General features: G+C 40.4%; 1 protein-coding gene across 2 annotated transcripts in view; it reads left to right on the top strand.

The window, feature by feature from the left end:
• LOC147901099 (187-kDa microtubule-associated protein AIR9-like) overlaps positions 1-17,055 on the top strand; it is a 54,304-nt gene that overhangs the window by 24,040 nt on the left and 13,209 nt on the right. For both annotated transcript variants that reach the window (XM_087375567.1, XM_087375568.1), the window contains 13 exons: positions 977-1,039; positions 1,229-1,294; positions 1,463-1,562; positions 4,715-4,816; positions 5,359-5,591; positions 5,977-6,091; positions 9,699-9,819; positions 9,956-10,131; positions 10,464-10,599; positions 15,889-15,989; positions 16,147-16,194; positions 16,311-16,498; positions 16,790-16,907. In XM_087375567.1, coding sequence (XP_087231693.1) covers positions 977-1,039; positions 1,229-1,294; positions 1,463-1,562; positions 4,715-4,816; positions 5,359-5,591; positions 5,977-6,091; positions 9,699-9,819; positions 9,956-10,131; positions 10,464-10,599; positions 15,889-15,989; positions 16,147-16,194; positions 16,311-16,498; positions 16,790-16,907 — 1,567 coding nt within the window. The remainder of the gene's footprint in view (positions 1-976; positions 1,040-1,228; positions 1,295-1,462; positions 1,563-4,714; positions 4,817-5,358; positions 5,592-5,976; positions 6,092-9,698; positions 9,820-9,955; positions 10,132-10,463; positions 10,600-15,888; positions 15,990-16,146; positions 16,195-16,310; positions 16,499-16,789; positions 16,908-17,055) is intronic.

Consider the following 17,055-nt stretch of genomic DNA (forward strand, 5'->3'; position numbering starts at 1 on the left):
AAATCTGCCAGTACTTGCCTGCCTGCGTGGTCTTCTTTGAAGGCTGACCTGGGCTGTTTGCTACTAAATACTCCTGTGGATGATGTGGCATCCTTTGTGGCTGACACGTTGACCTCTTACTGCTATTCATCTGTTGCCATGTCTCTCGTGTCTGCATCTAGCCTTGGCTGATGGTTTGGCAGTCCTTAAGGCTACCCTATGGTCAACTAACAAAGTGATGCTGCCCTTGATGCTCGTTCGAGATTGACTAAAATGAAATCGTATAGTCTTCACAAGCAGTTGTAGCTTGAATGAAGAGATTGTGGACTACTTTTTGATTAACCTTCTCCACGTAGTGCTAGCGTTTGGCACGACTATGTCTGCCCTGATTACGTACACCGGCTTTGTGATTTCATGAAGCATACTCAATAGGTAGCATTCAAATTGTTTCTTATACCAATAAAAACAATCTATGAACAATTTACATCATGCTATCTGAAAAAGATTGGCTAACGATAAACAAGGTTTTCTGGGTGGAAATACTAAAAACCAATTCTATGAAAGACTCTCCAGTTCCGGTCCGTCATATTTCAGAAAACTTTTCTCCCTGAGATGCTCACATCAGCAGTTTGGAGCATTAGCAAATTAGACCAAGTGGTTTTTGAATGCATCCAAACCATTTGTTTTAAGTTTCACTTTTACACTTGAATTTTAAATCAAACTTTGACAATGAGCTTGGCATCTCATTGGTTTTACTAATTAGAGGAACTGGAATTTCTGCTTTCTATGGAGAAATAGACCTTTTTGATAATTCCAGTTTGTAGATGTTTTATGGAAAGTCCATGATATGCTTCTTTCCTGCCTTTTCAAGAGTGGATTTTAATCAACCCATGCTATTTCATTCTTCAAACTGAAATGGCAATATTAGCTCCAAGTATTGTTTTATTTAAGGAAAGATTCCATTTCTGGTCTGCTGACACTTCTGCTCGGTTTTCAGTTTCTCTCTGTTGCCCAAAACAAGCTGAAATCATTGGCCATGGCAACACAGCCCAGACTTCAGGTAGACAATGCCAACTTTAACAAAGTTTTTTCCCAGGTGAATCAAAGGAGATGATGCTTTTTCTAACCAATCATCAAAGAAGATTGGAAATGAACTACCTAAGGGTCCTGTCCAGTTTGTATCCTATTCTTGTTACTAATGCATATGCATTCTTGTTAACTGATTCTTTAATGTTTCTCTGTTGCAAAGGTCTTGGCTGCGAGCAAGAACAAGATTTCGACGTTCAAAGGCTTTCCTTCGCTACCCATGCTTGAGGTCTAAATGCTCAGCCTACATTGAATATCTACATCTGAATGCTTAAACAATAGCATAAAATATCAGGCATCGTCCTTTGTTTGCTGCTCACATTGTAATCAATACTAAAATAATATCATCGTTATCTCAAAGGTAACTGAGCCACATATGTTTTCTCGGTTGGTACAGCATTTGCGCCTAGAAGAGAATCCTATATTGGATATGCAACATGTTGAAGCAGCTGCGATTTTGTTGGCTGGACCAACATTGAAGAAATTCAACGACAAAGGTGAGAAGAAAGGAAAGCTGGTTGGTACCAATCCAGCTCTGCTTCTTTGATCTCGCCTTGCTACATCGTAACATATTCTACGTTGTCACAAGAATTCTGTACTATTATTTGCATAGGCAGAGGTCAACTTTACATTGTTGGTGGGACAAGTTTAATTTGTGCCATCTTTCAATTGATACTTTTTCATGCAAAGGAGGTGTGAAATATTCGTTGTGACACTCCATTGTGGCTCGTTCACTTGCTTTCCAGAGCTTGAAACCTATCTTTTCCCATTATGATACGGTGTTCATTTTCTCATCATTAAGTAACCGGTGCATGAAACAATGGCTGATAAGTAGTATAGAAACTGCCACTGAATTAAATTTGTCCGTATTCTGGGTTTTGATTGGGCATTAACAAAGGCCTAAGGTCAACGATTGTATTTCTGAGTAATCAGGGTTGAGGCTCTCCAACATTAGCTTGGGTCGCTGAGCTGAGAAAGGACAGATGGGCCATTTTGTACCCTGAAGCTGGGTCAGAAAATAATTCCAATACCTGTTAGTTGTATAATGTGACACGAGAGGCAGCCTGAAGCATTGCGGCAGATCAGCATCAATTTAGCTTTTCAACTTTTTTCACACTGTCATGAAGCTCCAGAACTCTGGTCACCTCTGCATTGGACCTTTTTCCCCTTTTTGTCTTTGGATATGCAAATGTTGTAATACTCATGGTACGCCAACAATTTCGAAGATAGAGGAAACTCCATAATTTTTTTAAAGGCTCTCCCCTTGTCGTGATAGTTTATCAATCCCTATGTGATTGCGAACCACTTCTATTATGTATGACCAAATATAATAAAACTAGGATGATCTTGTCAAAGCCTCATACAAAATCATGTAGAAAAAAACGTGAGGCTGTGTAACCAATCCGGAGAGTGGAAATGCCACTGTGGTAAATGCAAAAAATAGACCATGGTCTCACACACACTCTCTCTCTCTCTCTCTCTCTCTCTCTCTCTCTCTCTCTCATGAAATAAGCTCTTCTAGCCATTGCGATCCATGTGGAGAGAATGGCAAGATGTAAAGATGCAACATTTGCAAGTTAGATAGTGGCCACATGGATATTTTCTAAGAGGATGTAGTAGACATGCCTGCTTCTAGGCTCTATTGCAGTACTCGATAGAGTACTATATTTATGGCCCATTGTGAGTCCTCTTTAAAAGGGATGAAAAAGTCATGAGCAGTTACCCAAGGGTAAGTTTTGTCATTTTTGACCCTAGTATGGAGTCATCAAATACTTGACTTGTTTGCATTGGTTGGAAATGCCCAACAAGGAAGACCCTCCTATTTCGATGACAAAGGAGCTCTTAGTGTTTTTTTAGTCCATGTTCGGATGCAATCTAAGGTAGTGTTTCAGTCAGAGGGCAGCCCCTCGAGCCTATTAGCCAAGGCCTTTTATTTATTCGTTCGTATTTGCTCTTTGGTGAAAGCCTTCAATAGTCACCCCTAAGACGGTTTTGGAGCGGCCCTGGTGCAGCCAATTGAGAGCCAATTTGAGGAACAAGCTAGTCTTTAAATCTACACATTAAACTTCTTCACTTGAGACCATTGAGGTCATTTTGAGTGCTTTGTATTGCAACCTCTTGCCATTGTTTGACACTTGTATCAAAGGCTTGGAAATTGAAGTGCAAAGTATGAGAGGTAGGCCTAAGTGGCCTACAAGGGGAGAAATAATCCAATCATTATTCCTCTTGCTGCTCTTTTTCATTCCTACCCAAGTCAACATATCCATGGCATGAATTAAAAGTCTCCACATCCTTTAAGACTTGGATGGCCCATGAGCTGAATCATGTTGGATAAATAGGGTCAATCCCCCACCTGCTAGCTCCCATATGAGGAGTGCAAGCGGGCTTGATACCTGTAGAAGTATGGGGAATTATTGTGCCATTTGGGCATGTAAAGAGGGCACAGGGAAGATTGCCACGTGGGCCGCAGACATGCTGCCACCTGGTCAGCAACAGATCGTCCTTCTTAGGTTAAGTTTAGGGTAGCCAATGAAGCCACCCTATTCAGCAGACTTGGTCGACAGTAAGCACAATGTGTGGGCTGGGACTGGGGTGGGACAACAGCACAAGGGCCTGAGGTTTGGGGAGCTGCACAGCAGTTCTATATCTTGGAAAAAAGCAACATCTATGACTAAATCTCTAGCATCTGTTTTAATTACGAATGATTAATTATGATTCACAATACCTGATTCAGTATCATGACATAAATCTAATTTTTAGTCAATTTATTCATAAGGCAATTCGCTTGGAAATACACAAGGACATGAGATATCTACTGGAGTTCTTTTGCAAGGTCAAGAATCAGCCCATTGTGCTGTGGCAGCATGGCAGGCAGGTGACACTTTCATAGTTCTGTCAATCAAGTGGTTTGGCAGCCGGCTTGTTGACAGCCAGTCAGTTGGCCAATCCAAAGTCAGGCAGCAAGTATACAATTAGGCAAGCCTTTTTTGGACATTGGAGAAGAAAATGAGAGGCTTTGCTTCTACTGCCGTCATCCCTTGGAGTCATGTTGTGATAACTTTTCTGTACTTTAGGCTCTGCTTTTCTCTCTTCTGTGTGTGAAACCTCTTGCAGTCTTCCTTCTTCTCTTGTGCATACAAGCTTTCGCTTTCATCGACAAATTTCACTGAAGCAGTCCAAAAATTGCATTCTAGATGGGACTGCTCTGCCTATTATATCTGTTGCTGTTGTCATGAACTTGGTTGCAAGGGAAAGGAGAACCTTTGAAGCAGCAAGCCTGGTCTCAAATGAGATTAAAAGGCTAACATGGCAAATGGTTTGTCTGCCTGGTAGGTGGACACTCCCACAGGATCACTCTCTCTTAATCCCCTTAAAGCATCATAATCTCTTTGCCTCCCAAAAATTCCACTTACTTAACACTGGCACTTAATAAAGACACCGATTCTCCATTTTGTGACAAAAGATCTGAGTGGTATTGTTAAATTCCACTATGTTGAAACTTTCAGACATAGAATTTAAAGATAAGCTTGCTTGTTTTAGCAGATCAAGAAGGATGTCATCTAGTTTACTTTTAACTCGTGATAATTACTTCAAAGAAGTTTCTGTCCTTGTCTTTGAATTCAATCTAATTTGAATCTTCTAATGGCAGATCTGCCTTTAGAGGAACGGGAGCTTGCACGCATGTATCCTGCTCATACATCAATTTGTATCAGGGATGGCTGGGAGTTTTGTGATGTCGAAGAAGCCTTTGGTAAGTGACTATTTGACCTCAGGTAGTCCACGTCTAATTAAGTACACTGTTCAAAAGCTAGGGACCATTCGTTCTTCTCATAAGTATTCATATGATTCCTCAACTTAATACTCAAGGTGTATGCATGCTTGGATTTGCACTTCATGAGACAATTTAAGGTTTCAATGGACAGGAGAGAATTGTCCTTTTTTGTATTCAGCAAGAGCTTTTTCATGAGATCAGGAACGCAAGTGCGAGTGAATCACATGATGATTTGGTGGAAACAAATTTCTACTTACAAATGACAACCTTGGCACACAAGGAAGAAACAAGACAATTGGCTAAGAATATTGTCAAGTGCAAGCTTCACTTCCTGACCAACTCCAGAATGCTTGTGCAATTTTCACATCATGACAGTTTTCATTCACATCCAAGGAAGACAAAGTTTACATTGTTATGCATACGTTGGACTGCAAATGATGGCAATGTAGGGTTCGTGCAAACAAACTGGTAGAAATACGTCACTGGTTGTGAGACCAACTTTGTGTTTTTCCGTGCAACAGGCTCATGCATGCAGTTTCTTACATCACAGTGGGCAGATAGCATTCCACCCGGGTATACAGTGGATGAAGCCTCAATGAGTCTTCCTTCAGAGGAGGATCCTTGCAGTTGTCAGTTCACTTTCAGAAAACAGAATGATGTGCACGAGGAACCAGAACTCAATTTACAATATCGATGGTTCATTGGAGGAAAAACTCCATCAAATTTTGTGCTTATTGAAGGTGCTACAAAACAGGTACTTTGATGTAGCTTGTATTGTGTACCTTTGCATGGATTGGGTTATGGGAATCTCATATGTAAGGTGAACATAAATAAGGGAAATGTCCTATACACAGATTATTGATTAGACTATGGATATGTAGAAAATGTAACCAAAAGCTGGTTGGTGCTGATACTGCATGTGCATGCTTAATCTTCATAAACAATAGCCTTTAATCTGCTATTTTGAAGAGTCTATATTTGTTCTTGCAACAGTAATGCGATTTTTTTTCCCTGAATTCATTCCTTATTAGGAAATACCAGTTACATTTGTTTCTTTGATAAGCATTAAGATAAAGCGGCAGCTCTGTACATAGGGGGGCTTACTAGCATATGCGGTTTGATGTATCCTGATTGGACAGGTCTATTGGCCAAAACATGATGATGTGGACCACTGCTTAAAGGTGGAGTGTACTGCAGTTCTAGGAGCAACAGAATATCCTCCAATCTTTGCTGTTTCATTTCCAGTTTCACCAGGTACTGCCTTTAAGTAACAATTAGGTGATAAACTGGCTTCACTCAGTAGATCTTTGAATCTCTCTGTGTTTTCTCACAGATTTTGACAGTTCAGAAATGTTTTAATTATTACCTTTAGACTTCAGATGTTGAGAACTGCTACTCAATCTTTGCACATTACATTATTCTTCATAGCTTGTAAAATTAAATTTACGACTGCTTCAGCTAGGTTTTGAAGTGCGTAGGAATAGAGTTTGCTTTATCCGTATATAGGCAATTCACATATGAGCAATTGTTAATACATATTAGGTGGGCCCTTGGTGGTTATAGGAATCTTTCTCAATATCATTGTGGTCTCAGTGAGTTTCCCTGCAGGATTCATTGGGCAATTTGTATATAATAAAATACGGATGCGGGCTTGAAGTTCTGTAGTTTAAATTCATTACGATGCGGACTTTGTTAATATAATTCCCCTTGCGTCTCTTTTCAATCTTGCCGATTATTTTCATATACCCCACACCTCCCCCAACTATTTTCTCCCTTTTAATTGTGTGTCAATACCGAGGCAGTCAATAGAGCGAGCGAGAAAAAGTGAGCGAGCCCTAAAAAGCGAGCGACAATTAGTTGACATGATTGGAAAATCAAGCAAGCAAAGAAAGAATCTAAATTTTTTATAAAATAATTGCTTGAAGTATAAAGTATTCAAAAGAGTGGTTATGTGTCACATTTCTTGAAATCGAGTAGTCTAAAGCTAAGGACTATTGTAACATGACCCCATTTGGGTTTAGCAATTATCCTGGGGGGTCACTCATAAACATGTAACATAGCACTTTAGTGCATTGAGGGGCATTTTTTAGTGGGGGGACTTACATGTTGTTTGTGTGCATGAGGGGATTTATAAAATAGCAACTTAATGTAATTTATATATGTAGATTTTTTAAAATGTAAACACATACATGGGTTCAACCATTTACATGAGAAAATGTAAAATTGCAAGAATAGGGGTAATTTTTAATACATGCTTGCTTGCACATGCTTTATGGGTTTATGGAGAGTGATCCCCAGAGTGCAATAAAAAGGTAGAGGATGTTAAAATTTGTTTTTTTTTTTGCTAAAATAGACAGTGTCTTCTCGCTCCCCATTATGGAAAACCTTGCTTTAAACTTGGTGCAAAATTTCACAAAATTCATATTCTAATGCACACAATTTTTTTAGATGGTGCAAAAAGGCATGATATTGATCTAAATCATGCTTTGTCATTTGATTTGATATGTAACATTATGCCATTTATATTTGACAATAAAAAGATGTAGGGATGTTAAAAACTCATCTTTTGGGCCAAAAAAATCATATGTTGACATCTTGCAAAAATACAGGGATGTGAAAATGTCCTCTTTTGGGCCAAAACAGGGAGTGCGATATTATTATCGTGCTCCCTGTTTTGTTTGGCCCAAAAGAGGACATTTTCACATCCCTGTATTTTTGCAAGATGTTATCGCGCTCCCTGTTTTGGCTCAAAAGAGCACATTTTCACATCCTTGTATTTTTGCAAGATGTCAACATATGATTTTTTTGGCCCAAAAGATGAGTTTTTAACATCCCTACATCTTTTTATTGTCAAATATAAATGGCATAATGTTACATAATAAAAAAAATCATATGTTGACATCTTGCAAAACGCGCTCCCTGTTTTGGCCCAAAAGAGGACATTTTCACATCCTTGTATCTTTTGATTTACAAGTCCAAACAGGGTCATGCTACATATCAAATCAAATGGCAAGGCGTACTTTAGATGATTATCATGTCTTTGTGCACCATCTAGTAAAATTTAATGTACCAAAATATGAATTTGTGGTTAATTTGTTGCATTGGTTAGATTAGTGGGAGGTAAGAATAAATCATTAGGGAAGGATATTTTTGCAGTCACAAAGAAACATGGGTTTCATTCCAAGAGTGAACAGAGTTAAAAAAGCTAAGCATTTACATATGCATGGAATATAGACTAATCCATGCAAGGAGCCCTTCGAAACACCCCATCTGTGTGGAAGGTTGCATTGATGATCTCAATTACTCTAGTGGAAAGAGAGAACTTGATTGCAGTTATTGTAGTGGAAAGAGAGAACTTGATTGCAGTTATTGTTTGTCTTTAATACAAACAATGAATTGTAAATTGAACATACAAACTATCTCATGGATGATGTGAAATTAGTGTTAGTGGCTATATAAAGTTATATGCATATTTAACCTTCTAGCATTGAGGAAACATATGGACTTTTAAATAAGTTATTATTTTTTGCTATTGAAGTGGGGGAATTATAAATCTTTTATTGTTTTTAATTGCTCGCTATTTTTGGCTCGCTCGCTTTTTGTCGATCGCCTTTTGGTAATCCTCGTCAATACCATATGCATGTGTTATCATATATATTTGTCTCTGTGTGTAGATACAGTTTTGCATGCACATGCATGCTTACTTGGGCCGAATTTTATTTAATACCATCAGCTTTAACCTATAAGTGAGGAATACCAGAAAGAAAACACAAAGGAAAGTAGTTTGGTCATTTGCAAGGTCTTTGGATGCTGTCTCTCACACTTTCAATTTGTACTGATGTATTTGCCAGGCTGCTTGTTTGGTTGCTCCAAAAGCCTAGGGAGACTTATGATGACAGTTGTTAAATTTATTGGATGCATTTTTTTAATGTTGATATTTCGACAACATAAGAGTACACCTCTCATCTGTTATCTGTTAAGCTACACAACTTGCAAATCTTGTTTCCTTGTTATCCTTCTCCCATTTCCCAGTTTCTATTTCAGGTCACAAGATTCCCCCCTAAGCTTTGGTTTTACATTCTTCCTTCTACACATAAAGAAGTTGTCTTTGTATATTATTCCTTTGCTTTATTTATTTTATAAAAGACCATGCTTTTCTTTGAAGGAATTTTCTGAAGAGCAAATATCAGGAACGAGGCTATGTAAAATAGAATTTTAGCCAAGGCTTAGCCAGATCCTTGATCTGAACCCCACCTTTTGTGCACTCATTTTCAGCATTAGCTCAGGTGGAGTTGCATGCTTGTTTAGAGGCAAACATAGAGCAACTGTAACAGATGTAAGAATGGATGAGATGCAAATTACATGTATGTAAGACTTACTGCTTTCACACTCTCTCTGAATCTTTACATTGCCATCTGATATTTTTGTCTGGTTAAGTAAGATTATGCAGTGGCCTCCCACACATCATGTGCATGGAGGGGCCAAACTTTTGCTGGAGACTTTAATACTACGATGGCAGCCTGACATGTCCCCTCATATTCACAGAGTCACCGGTAGCGTTGTCCAGTTCGGATGACTGTACATTCTTAGGGACTCTGACTCTGAGCAGAAAGCATTTGCAGCATGGATTTGGGTGTTCTAACATAATATTAATTAGGAAGAGAACATAAGCATTATGTACGGTGCATGTTTCTTTATATGGACGATCCATCCTAAGGTTTCCTCATGCATTGTAAGATCCTTTGCTTTAATGATGCCTTCTGAAGTGAGTCATTATAAGCTGCTTACTGTTTGTCCTTCTTATTTTTCATATGCTCTGTAGTCTTTGTTAATCTGGTCTGATGTGGCATAACTCATGTAGGTACTGGATGCCCAAAGGTAATGAATCTTATAGTGGATGGTGAATTGAAGGAGGGCAATGTAATTCAAGGACATGCAGAAATAGCATGGTGTGGTGGGACCCCTAGTAAGGGCATAGTAAGGTGCGATTGACAAAGGACTTTGGAAGGATTTTACTGATGCACTACTTTACTAGTATCTTTGGCATGCGCTTGAAATCGATGATTATAAAGCGAATCTCCAGAGTATAGGCTCATGGATTTTGCATGCATGTGTCAGTTGGCTGAGACGATATGAAAACAATAGCCCAGTGGTGATCGTTGGTGCAGAGGAGCTGGAATATTTGTTGTCTTTGGATGATGTGGGAGCTAATTTACTCCTTATGTACACTCCTGTAACCAAAGAAGGTGTAAAGGGGGAACCACACTTTGCGACCACTGGTGTAATCCAAGCAGGTGAAGACCAATAGAACCGTTAAAAAAATACGCTTTTCACCTTTCCCCCTTCTTGTGTTTTCCCTTTGATGTCCAGCTATTTGGCTAATGCTAGTCGTACAATCATCCAAGGACCGTTATTGCATCAAATGTTTATTGCTTTCTGCAAGTTGAAATCCCTTAATAGTCCATTATCTGATTTAGATGGCTACTCTGTAACATGACACGTGAATGAAAGTATTGCAGAAGTCTGTCAGGGTAATGACACGACTTGCAACAATTCTAGATACCAATGTAACATGTGCCATGCATCTGCTTTTCTGCTTATGTAAATAAAAATTTCTTCTTTTCAGCCCTTCCATCTGTCAGCAGTGTGCATGTCCTTGGTGATGTGGTGGAGGGCAATACTATTAAAGGTTCAGGAAACTATTTTGGAGGCAGAGAAGGTTTAAGCAAGTTCGAATGGCTTCGAGAAGATATTGATTCTGGGTAAGAAAAACTTATTTTAGATATATGATCGTACACTTTCTGATAGGCTACAGTATTCCTGATGCAATTCGTCCTTTTTGGGTTCAGTAATTACGCTGAAGAGATTCCAAAAATTATTCAGAATCTAAATGGCAGCTTATGCTTGGATATTGATGACAACATAGATGTAGCCTTGTTTATTTAATAGTTTTCTTTCTCTCTCTCTCTCTATATATATATATATAATATATATATAGATATATATATATGTAGAGAGAGAGAGAGAGAGAGAGAGAGAAGAAAGTTTATGAGACTGATAAAAATACCTGATACAATGAGCGAAAGGGTGGAGCTACTAAGCGAGCATCCTAACCAATGCTAGAGAATACAAAACTGTGTAGACATAGTCAATGATGTCATCATACATGTCCATAAAACATCTTTGGCATCAGCATCCCCATGGACGATGCACTGTGCAGTCTGATCAAAATGTCAAGATATACCCGATGATGGACTAGATAGTGTAGGCAAAAAGCCCGTGGTAGGTCACTGTCTGCTATTTGGATGAGAGGTCTGTTGTGCCCTCCTGGTAGCAATCTGACGCTTGACAAGCGCCACGGTAACCCCAGCCGACCGTACCCCAGGTCTAAAAATGGAAGAAATGTCAGAGACAGTGATCTGTGTCTGTCCTCTGTCAGGTGTGTCGCATCTCGATCTCGGGGTCCCTGCCTCTCCTGCTATCTGTGGGGTAAGATGTTCCAACTGGAAGAGAGAGAGAGAGAGAGAGAGAGAGAGAGAGAGAGAGAGAGAGAGAGAGAGACGCTGTTGTACATAACTCTGTTGTGCGAACGTAGCAAGGTTTTTATATATATATATATATATATATATGCATACACCTACTGTTGGAATGGTCACCTCCCCATCTGTAAGCCCCATATGAGGAGAGCATGGGGGGGGGGGTTGAACCTAGGCAGAAAAGATAAGGGAGGGGGCTGCCACATGGGCAGTACCTCACAGGGAAAGGACAGCACATCAGCCTGTCAAAGGCGCGTTAAGGGCTACCTTTACGGGCTGGAACAGGCCCCGAATGATGGCGGACAGGTGGTTCAACTGTATGGCTGCAGTACGGCTGCATGGTGGGGGTCTATGGGCAGGCATAAGGCCTGCAAACAGGCCTGCAATAGGTGCAGGAATGGGCAAAGGCAGCAGCCCAAAAGGGGCTGCCAAAGGCCCTTATATAGGGCTGGTTGGACCAGCCAACCAGGTCGGCCAGCAAGCAGACTGGTCGGCCAGTCTGGTCGGACAGGATGAGGCTGGCTGGTCAGTCCATTCAAGGGGGCCTTGTGCCTTGTAAAAGGAGGGCCTCCAGCCCTCATTCATTATCACTTGGAGCAGCCCTCAGGACAGCAGACAGGAGCAGCAAAGGGGAAGCCTTAGGCCTACATTCAGGAGGACAAGGTGACCTAGGAGAAGCTGCAGACTGAGCTAGAGTGGCTGCCCACCTAGGCTGGCTTTCGGACAGCAAGGAAAGTCACGATTTACTTTCTCTTCCCCCTCCCTTTCGTAGAGATGTTTGACGAGCTGTATCCCATCGCTTTCCTCTCTTGAGGTTTGTTGCCATGCAATTTCATAAACAACTTTTCTGGGGCTTTGTTTTAGCCCCTTGAAACTTTCAAGCTGCTTGTCTTTAATATTTTTTTAAAAGTTTATTTTGTGTGGGGGAGGGGGGGGGTTGGGGGATTCTCACAATCTGTTTGTATGTGCGAGCTTTGCCCTCTTATCTCGGTTGTCTCTGCTGTTTGCCGGGCCCTATTTGCATTTCTGCATTCCTGGTCATACCAGTGATTGCATGGCCTTCCAATGCTCCTTCCCTTGCTCTTAACAAAGCGTTTTTGGACTGTTATCGGCAACAAATCTGCTATGTATTTGTTCACTAGTACATGTCATTTGACCTTGTAAAAGTGCTGCCTCAATATCCCCCACATAAATGTTAGCCTTTTTGTAATCCATTCTCAGCCTTGGTTGCGCAGCACCTCTCTGTTTTGAGCAGCATTCGTTGTTCCTATGATGCCTAGAGCCATTGCTCTACGATCGGATTCGAGAGTCTCTCTCTCAATCTTGAGCTATTCAAGTATGTGCCTTGCATATGGGCTCATGATCACATAGTCAATTACACGTGATCCTTGAGGAGTTTTGCAGGTGTATTCCTCTGTTTCTTTGAAATATTTACAAATTTGCAATCCAAACCATTCGCACATTGTGAGGAGGTGCTTGCTGGGCGATTTCCCCTGCATTCCTTGATGTTCTTTGCCAGCCCTTTCATTCTTCATCATCCTCTTCAGTTTCTTCCATCCATATGGGGTCTCTCTCCTCCTTTCTAATGATGCCCTGCATTGTACCATTCTCGCATTGAAGTCCCTTGTCAAGATAATTGCATGCTCTTTAGAGATCCTGGCTATGTCCTCCCCCAAATCCATAATGGGTCTTTGTTAGTGGTGTCTCCAAAAGAATGAAAAACACTTACACATATCCACTCCTGGCAATGGAAATGCCAGGGTCGGACTTAAATCTGACTAACGTCGGAAAAAGGAAAAGATAGTACAAAACATATAAAGAACTGAAACAATTGTTTGTAGAGTAGAAATGTTGCAAATAGTTTGTATTTCAGCAGATGGCAACAACAACCCCGATGCAGGATATGATGATCAGCTTATAACAACATCCGCTAGTGTTCCGACTTCAGTTGGGTAACAGTTAGTAATAGGCATAGTTCCAAAAATGATGTGGTGGATAAGGCCACTACTACTGGCTGTTAGGGACAGTTATAACTGTCCCTACAGTTACAAAATTATCCACTAATTACTATTGTAACTCCCTTTACTAGTGGTCTACTAACCCTCCTTGGTTGAGGTCCACGTGGGTGGAGAGGTCATCCTCAACAGTCTTCCTTGGATAGATGACTGTTGTGTATGTAGATCGGTGATTGCGGGGTGCAAAATAGCATGCTGGCAGCCTGCTCTTTTGCTGCTATTTCCAAACACATATATTGCTTATGTGGGTCTTCCCTTATGGCCTATGCTGTTTTTTCAAATGCCATATTGACATAGCATACTATCCCTCCAAACTCTCTTCTTCGTATGTATGTTTTTGGTTCCATAATGAAGTTTTCAGAACTCCCTTAATTTTTGTAGATCCATTTCGCTAATGTTCCCATGATTCCAAAATTCTAAGTATATGTGTCTCTGATATTTTATCTTCCAATGCTATGACCTTGTCCAAAGTCTAGCCTCCCACATTATCCTGAGGGTCTCGAATCCCTATTTATGCTTCTCTCGCCTTGCTCTTTGAATGTAATAACAGCTTCCGATCCCTCATGTATTCAAATTTTCTTCTTTCTTTGCATTTCTGATTATTCTAGCTCTTTGAGCGTTTGGGATTAACTCATGTCAAATCTTCATTGACCCATATCGAGTTCCCCTTGAGATGGTGCTTATGGTTCAACACATTGGGACAGGACTCGTTATCTTGGAATTCGACTATGATTTGCCTTAGTTCGTCCCCCTTTCTTGCCATCTAAAGGCCTCTTGCCATTTAGTGGCTGAAATGTGCATTGTTTTTTGAAAGACATCGGGTGGAACCTCATCTATATCCTTGTCCTCTTTATCTTCTACTCCCAGAATTCGGAGATTAAGTGCCTTCTCATGCTGCTCCTTGTACAACGGGATTTCATCTCACAGACCATGAAATCTCTGGGATTTGGTTGGGAGGAGGAAGGGAGGGGGGGATGCAGCATGTTATTTACTGGTTATATCAAGACACCAAAGTTGTTGGCATATTGGGAGGTGATACTACTAATCAATGGACTTTTTTGGTTTGGTATGGCAGGGCTGTCCTCCTAGTGCTGTCTTATGTCATAGCTACTCATCCTATGTTTCAATATATGGATCACTTAGTGGCTACATGTGCTTTGCACGGTTTGGAGATATATGGCAGCAGGCCATTGATTGCGCAAGATATGCTGATGATTCATTTTTTTTGCCTCAGAACACAGAGAGGGCTCTTTCATGCTTCAAGCGTGCTTTATCTTTATATGGCCTGGCTGCTGGTCTACAAGCAAATTTTTAGAAGTCTAACCTTAGCACTCTCCATGAGAGTAAGTTCCTACGTCAAGTTTTATTTGCCCTTGATGATGTTTCCCAAGCAAGGCATTGCTTCTTTTATGTCTAATATTATGGAGAATTTTTGGCATGTTGCTTTCCTTTGCTTACCTAAAATGCATGGCGGATTGAATATCCACAATATTCACATGCATCTTCTTGCTCAAAAAGGGAAAATAATGTTGCAATTCGTGAAGGATGATCAGCCATGGATTTATATGATACGACATTTGATTTTGCATATATCTTCCACTGCCTTTTGTCACTTGCAGCCTACACAATTGGACTTTCCCTTGGGTCATATTGATGGCAAAGTAAAGTGATGCATGTTTGTCACGTGCTTGCTTTCAAGACTAAAAATCACCGTCTAAGTGAGGCAAAAACAATACGAGAATACTGGCGCCTGGTCCGCCAACAGAAGTAGGCTTTCATTCGCCAAAGCAAGGAGAAAAAAATAAACGTTATGTTTAGTAAGAACTCTAAGGACTTCTAGAGCAAGTTTCTGGAGTGACAAGCCCTATCTCCTCTCACAGACACCACACTCTGACACTCCTATGCACGGATGCTATATGACATTCCTCACCAGGCCTCCCCTAACCTCTCATACCTAAACCGTCCTAATTCTTACACACTCCTCATAACGAGAGATGTCAACATGCAGACTTGAAGCATTATAACAGCCGAGCTAAAGACACTAAGAGACTATGTACATAATTCATTGCATATGGAATAAATAATATGGCCCCGATCTTATCAAAGGCTTTAGCAATGCCCACTTGTAATAATAGAACGTCTTGCTCAGTGTATTTTGCATATTCAATCCCCACATATGCATTGGAGATATTATCTATAATATGTCTATAGGGAATAAAACCATACTGAGTAGGGTGCTAAATGGATAGTCACTTGACAAGGCAATTGTTGATTGATTTCTGGCATTCTGGATCGTCTTGGTCAGCAGGAGTAATCCATTTATTTTTTGTCATCAGTCACTCCTAATGAAGCTTCTTTTTGAGGATGATTGTGTGCTTTGATGAGTCTTCTGATCTTTTGTGTTTTGTGAAGGAGTGGGGAATTTTTTTAAATTAGCTTTTCTTGTAACAGTAAGTCATAATTTCAGGAGCTAACTTGCCATTCTGGTGACTGCTGCCAGGGAGTTCAAACTTGTGTCAAGGGGGACAGCTGAGTATACTCTGTCTCAGGAAGATGTTGGCCTGCGGATGATGTTCATATACACTCCTGTAAATTTTGAAGGTTGCTCTGAACATCTTGCTAAATGGAACAAGTAGTTCTTGATGCATATTCAAGAACATTAGTTTTTGTGTTTGACTTTGTTTATCCCCAACTATGTCACAATTAGATAAAAGAACAGTCCAAAGAAAAGCTACATAATGTATTGTTCATATTGCAGGACGTCAAGGGGATCCTGTTTCTACAATCACTGGAAAAACGGCACTTGGTAGTATTCGTGTGCTTTAGAAACATGTGTGCATGCCATGTATAAATTTGTGCTTCTAAATATCACTTGTTCCTTTGACACACAATAGTCTAAAAAGATCATCATTGCTAGGCCAGCCCCACCAAAAGTTACTGAACTGCGGATCATTGGAGACATACGAGAAGGTAACAAGGTAGCAATCAGTGCAACCATTTGTAACGGAGTAGAGGGCACGAGTCGTGTACAATGGTTTAAGGCAAACACACCAGATACATCTTTGGGAGATCCAAACTTGGAAGCAATCAGTACCTCAAAAATATCAAAGGTCTGTATACATAATAGTGCCGCAGATGCATCTGGCCTGCTCTTGTGGATAGTATTGTAAATCTCCCAAACTAATCTATTTCGTTATTAGATGTCTGATGGTATGCATAGTTGGAGTGATGTTGGAATGAAGTTGTTTCTGTACCAGAATCCTGATGGTTAGTTTTTAAAGGTGGAGTGATATTTGAGATGGGTTTCCAAGCCTTACCAATCATAGATGCATCTAAGTTTGTTTGTGACCTTACTGTCAATCTAACATCCATCAATTCACCTTCTTATTGTTTACATTCAGGCTTTTCGTATACCACTTGGAGCTGTGGGATTTTTTTTGGCAGCAAAGTACACCCCTGTACGCGCAGATGGTGAAAGTGGAGAACCTGCCCTGGTCTTCTCTGATGTTCCTGTTGAGAGTAAGTAGAGTCTGGTTTACCTCCCTCACACGGTGTCCGCTGTGTTCCGTAGTGTAGTAAACTGATTATACCTCAAACAGCCGCAAGTTGCAGTGTTTTATGTGCAGGGAACCTATTGTCAATCTTGTAACTTAATAATTACAGCACT

Source organism: Dipteris shenzhenensis, chromosome 6 (genome assembly GCF_047967505.1).
Source record: "Dipteris shenzhenensis isolate YYH24624 ecotype China chromosome 6, Dip_SZ_1.0, whole genome shotgun sequence".
Classification (NCBI taxonomy): domain Eukaryota; kingdom Viridiplantae; phylum Streptophyta; class Polypodiopsida; order Gleicheniales; family Dipteridaceae; genus Dipteris; species Dipteris shenzhenensis.